The sequence below is a fragment of the Lactuca virosa genome, chromosome 4 (genome assembly GCF_052849685.1).
Source record: "Lactuca virosa cultivar CGN04683 chromosome 4, Lactuca_virosa_CGN04683_v6, whole genome shotgun sequence".
Taxonomy (NCBI): domain Eukaryota; kingdom Viridiplantae; phylum Streptophyta; class Magnoliopsida; order Asterales; family Asteraceae; genus Lactuca; species Lactuca virosa.
In genome coordinates this window covers 167,112,210-167,117,750 of record NC_136429.1, presented here as the reverse complement: position 1 = coordinate 167,117,750, position 5,541 = coordinate 167,112,210, and the positions used below count along the sequence as shown (strand labels likewise).

The 5,541-nt window shown below is 34.7% G+C and overlaps 1 protein-coding gene across 1 annotated transcript; it reads left to right on the top strand.

The window, feature by feature from the left end:
- The first annotated feature begins 1,539 nt into the window (after window positions 1-1,539).
- LOC145107687 (AMP-dependent synthetase and ligase family protein) lies at window positions 1,540-5,078 on the top strand. The gene is made up of 6 exons (XM_079044628.1): window positions 1,540-2,650; window positions 3,922-4,111; window positions 4,202-4,347; window positions 4,442-4,509; window positions 4,595-4,697; window positions 4,782-5,078. Exons 1-6 carry the CDS (start codon window positions 1,625-1,627, stop codon window positions 4,905-4,907), a joined length of 1,659 nt encoding a protein of 552 aa, XP_078900754.1. The 5' UTR covers window positions 1,540-1,624; the 3' UTR covers window positions 4,908-5,078.
- The last annotated feature ends 463 nt before the right edge of the window (window positions 5,079-5,541 follow it).

Genomic DNA, 5,541 nt, shown 5'->3' with positions numbered 1-5,541 from the left:
TTCGGTCTCGTGCTAAGAGGGTACGTGTCGCATGGCTACTGGACCGCTTCGGATAAGGCCATGTGCTCGGATGACTCAGCAGCTTCGCCACGTGGCTTCGCATGAGTCACAGATTTCGGACACGTGTCACATTCTAAGCGAGGGTGACGTGGCAATTGTGACTATGCGAATTTTCTCGGTTTTTGTGCAAAAACTTCTAAAATCCATAACTTTCGCATACGAGCTCCGTTTTTTACGTTCTTTATATGCACGCGTAGGTAAAATTACGCTCTACAACTTCCGTTTAGACTTTGTCGGCTAATTTTGACTTTAATTTTTATATTATTATTTTTAACAGACCGGGACAGGAAATCCGTTAAAAATTCATAACTTCTTCATCCGACGTCCGTTTTCGTCAGACTTTTTACCGTTGTGCTACTATTTACGAGACCTTCGATTCTCATTTAGGTCGTGTCGGCTAAAAATCACTCGATCTAAAATTCGAGTTTTTAGTTGTCTACTGCTAAGCTGAAACTTCGAAAAATCATAACTTCGTCATACGAAGTCAGATTTAGGTGTTCTTTTTATACCTACTCTCGGTTTAACGAACACTACGAGTTTCGTTTAGATCACTGAGGCTAAAAAGTAGTTTATCAAAAACTCACTTTTTACGACATTCGGCACCGTGCCGGTTTATCGTGAAACTTCGACAGGTCATAACTTCTTCGTTATAACTCGGATTTCGGCATTCTTTATATATCCGTAATCCTTGTCACGCCCACTACAAGTTTCTTAATAGATATCGGCTTTATCTAAAATTTAATTTTTGACGCTCATTTTTATTCTTAATTAATTAAACCCTAATAATTAAGCATAAAACACATAATTCACATAATATTCACATAATTCCTTTTCATTTCTTCTAAATGAGTTACAAAAGTTAACCTAGACCATTATGCCAATATTAATGCCTATCCTAGAAACACGGGCGTTACAGAAAACATTGATCATCTTTCGGGATCGACCCTCGAACTAGTTTTGAAGAAGAATGAGAATATCATAAAAAAATATTTCCGGTAGATCGTTTCATTTTTTTTAAATCTAGGTTGTGTTTTTTTAAATTTTGGTTGTTTTCTAGGTTTTTTTATTCTTGTTTTTTTAATGTAATTTTTATTTTAAATAATGAAGTATTTTTATTTTAATTAATTTTTTAGTTTATTAATCATTTTTAAAGAATTATATTTATTTTTTGAATTATAAAATCTTTAAATCAATTATGGATATACCCTCCGTTTTAACTATCTATGATATTGACAGGTTATAGAATAATAATATTTATTTAAAAAAAAAAAAAAAAAAAAAAAAAAAAAAAAACTTTCAAATTTATCGTATTTAAAAATGATTTTAATAAAATCATAGTTTTTAACAAACTTTATGGCTGGTGTCAGTAACTTAGTTCTTTTGTAGTTTTGTTCAAATGTGGTTATATATTTTTCTAAATTAATATTTTATTTATTCTTTTGTTGGAACGTGGTTATATTATTTTCTCATAAATGTTGTAATTTTGTTTTTGAAGGGAACAAATCAAAACCGGTATTTTCTGCACTGTGTATCTGATTTTTCTGACTATTCTCACAAGATTTCCATGGCGGATGCGAGCTCTGTGAATCCCCAAAATGGGTTTTGTTCAAAGACAAAGGTCTTTCACAGCCTCCGGTCACCGGCACCTCTGCCTCCTCCTTCACAGCCCCTCTCCATCACCGACTACGCCATCTCCCTCCTTCGATCGGATCCCGCATTTTCGCCCTCCACAACTGATTTCCTAATCGACTCTGCCACCGGCCACCGTCTCTCCTACACTGACTTCATCCGTCAATTCCAGTCCCTCTCCGCCGCTCTCGTAAATAAATTTCCTACCCTTGCCAAAAACCAAGTCGCCTTGATCTTATCTCCAACCTCCATCCACATTCCTGTCCTCTATTTCTCTCTTCTATCCATTGGCGTCACCGTCTCCCCAGTTAATCCGCTTTCCACCAAATCGGAGCTAACCGACCTTGTTGGACTCAGTAAACCTGTAATCGCCTTCGCCACATCGTCCGTCGCTTCTAAACTCCCGTCCTCATTCCCCCTAGGCACAATCATCATCGATTCTCCTCAGTTCGTTTCCATGATACAAAATCCTCACTCTAATTTCAGTTCTCAACTAGTTAAGCAGTCCGATACGGCGGGGATTCTTTACTCATCCGGCACAACCGGACGAATCAAGGGGGTCGAGTTAACCCACAGGAATTTCATCGCCATAACATCCGCCGCACACAATAACAGATTCATGAAAGACGGGAATGCCCCTCATGAACACCCCGTGTCGTTGTTTCCCTTGCCTCTATTTCACGTTTTCGGATTCTTTATGCTGATCAGGGCGGCATCGTTTGGCGAGACGCTGGTTCTCATGGAGAGATTTGATTTCGAGAACATGTTGAAGGCGGTGGAGAAATATAAGGTCACGTACATGCCTGTGTCACCACCGCTTGTGGTGGCAATGGCGAAATCCGACCTTGTTCCCAAATACGACCTCAGCTCACTTCTGTTGATCGGGTGCGGTGGCGCTCCGCTCGGAAAAGAAGTCGCTAAAAGCTTCTCGGCGAGGTTTCCCAATGTCGATGTTGTCCAGGTATTGCCGGTCACGCGCCTTTGTTGCGCGTGTTGCTATTGATTCCTTATCATTTATTAATGTCGCTGTCATCATAAAAAAATAACTATTTTGTTTGAGCTTCTGTGGCATAGGCGTCGGCTCGATTATGATAAGGCTGATTAAAGGATTATGAACAGGTTTCGGTAGATTTGGATATGAACAGGTTAAATTTACAAGATACGAACTTTTAGAAAAATCTTAAATTTAAAAGTCTCATTTTTTAAGAATTTTTATATAAAAGTTAAGAAACTTTATTTTGGCTTTTCTGTCAGGAGGGTAGTTTTGGTATTTTATATATAACTGAACTTATTTCCAAGTTATATGCCCGATTCAAGTTTTACTTAAAGAAAAGAGTAAATGGATATTTAAACTATAGTACTTACAGTATTGTTTTTGAGTTTTTATGTAATTTACACCTACATTTGCTGAATACTCTACACAGATAAAAGCTACTGGCTACCAAACATACTCAAAATAACCATTAGGAATTACCTAAAACAGTAGAGTTGCTCTAGTTTGGTGTATTAAACCTTTTTTTTTTTTTTTTTTGTAATTTACCATGCAAATGGTTTGTTTGTTACAAAACTACAACTAGATGGTGAGGAACTAATTTTTTGAACAGAACACACAAAAATGATCTTTTTAATATAATGTGATAAAAGAAATATTTCAAAGTTTGGCTTTTGAGTATTTAAGTGTTGTAAGTATTTGTAAATCTAACCACGTGAATGTTTGAAGACTGACAAGTAATCTGACTTTATGTCGAGTTTGATTTTGAAAAACTGACGTGTTCTAATGTGTAGTCATATAACAAAACAACCTTTTATGGAACCAATTATTTAATACTTGAGTCCAAATTTAGTAGAACATATCGACATACAATGTGAAAGTTTGGAATAAATTTCAAAAAAAAAAAAGCTTACCTACCGAAAGGGATATATCATTTGTAAATAAATAAAATTCATGTTTAAGTTTGGTCCATTTGGGGAACATAGGCCCATAACTTGATAATGGTGGATATAAAAGATGAGAGGGAGACCCCTACCCTTTTGGCTAACCTTCCTATTTTTGAAACAATTAAAAGGAAAAATACAAATTCTAATAATTCACTAGATAATATTCTATTTTAAACAAAATACGCCTAAGCTTACCATAAGAATCTTTGGTCATTTAAAATATTATGTGCATTTATTTATCTTGAATAAATTGAAGAAGTTGGTTTTTATAAAGTGTGGTGAATGTGTATGAAGGGGTACGGTATGACCGAGACTGGGGGAGGGGTTACAGGAATGAACGGTCCAGATGAGTGCGAACATCATGGATCTGCAGGTCGTTTATCTCCAAATGTAGAGGCCAAGATTGTTGATCCTGAAACTGGTGAGGCTTTATCTCCTATGCAACAAGGCGAATTGTGGCTACGTGGGCCCATGGTTATGAAAGGTAAATCCAAACATACCTTTAAGCCATAAATGTGTCATTAAAACGTAATCTTCTCATTTTATATTTTTTTTAACAAGAGGAATGAAACAGGTTATGTTAGAAATAAAGAAGCAAGTGCTGCAACTTTGGATTCAGAAGGGTGGTTAAAGACTGGTGACCTTTGTTACTTTGATTCAGATGGTTTCCTTTATATTGCTGATCGATTAAAAGAATTAATTAAATATAAGGCTTATCAGGTGATCTCTTGTTTCAAAATCCAAATAAATTTTTTTTATCTAGTCGTTTTATTTATGATGATAATAATTAATTAATGGAAAAACAAAATTGCAGGTTGCACCAGCTGAATTGGAGCGATACCTTCAAGCAATTCCAGAAGTTGCAGATGCTGCTGTAATTCCGTAAGTACTAAATAGCAACATACTTCCATTGATTTGTTTATTACAGCATTGTTTTTGTTGTTTATAAAAAAAAAAAAAAAATCAGATATCCAGATGAAGAAGCTGGAGAGATTCCCATGGCATATATAGTGAGAAGACCTGGAAGCAAAATCAATGAAGCCCAAATCATGGAGATAATTGCAAAACAGGTATGTTTAATGTTTTACTTCTTTAATGCATAAGTTTTGCAATAAAATATCAAACAGTCTTTGTATTTGGTTTGATGTTTTTAGGTGTCACCATACAAAAAGATTAGAAAAGTTGCATTTATAAACACAATTCCAAAAACGCCAGCTGGAAAGATATTGAGAAGGGAATTGGTTAAGCATGCTTTATCAAGAGCTTCATCTAAACTATGATAAACCATTTTTTTTTCATGGAAACACAAATGGGACAGGTTTTATTACAGTTTGTTTATGAGTGGGTATATATATACCTAAAGGTTAGGCTGCAATTTACTGCAAGAAGCAATTTTTTTTATGGTAAGTTTTTACTAATATATTAAGATCTATATCAGTTTACTTTTTAAATTGGGGTTCAATGCGTTTTAAAGAATCCAGTCTCTTTGATTAAGATCTTGTTCGTAATCTTAGAATCCAGTATCTTTGATTGTTTAATTTTAATTTTCCGATGTATGATGCAACTTAAAGGATGATGATCGATGATGGATTTGTAACTATGTTAATAGCATAATGTATATATGATGATACATAAATAATAATAATAATAATAATAATAATAATAATAATAATAAAAAGTTGAGGTACAAGGTGTGTTTAGATATGTTAATATAGTTAGTTATAGCCTTATAGATATAAAAGAAACTTCCACGAGAACTAGTTAATTGAATATTGAAGAAAAATACATTGTGAAGACAAAGTGATTTTGCATTTATTAATTGTGTCACCACTTGTAAATGCCGTCCAAAAGATAGGCGGTATCGAGTATAGTCAAGTGGTAAGGCATCTGTTTTGTTTTGTGGGATCATATTTT

Coding starts and splice junctions, on each gene's coding strand:
- LOC145107687 (XM_079044628.1), top strand. CDS start 1,625: ATGGCGGATGCGAGCTCTGTGAATCCCCAAAATGGGTTTTGTTCAAAG. Junction 2,651..3,921: donor CCAATGTCGATGTTGTCCAG/GTATTGCCGGTC, acceptor ATGTGTATGAAG/GGGTACGGTATGACCGAGAC. Junction 4,510..4,594: donor GCAGATGCTGCTGTAATTCC/GTAAGTACTAAA, acceptor AAAAAAAATCAG/ATATCCAGATGAAGAAGCTG.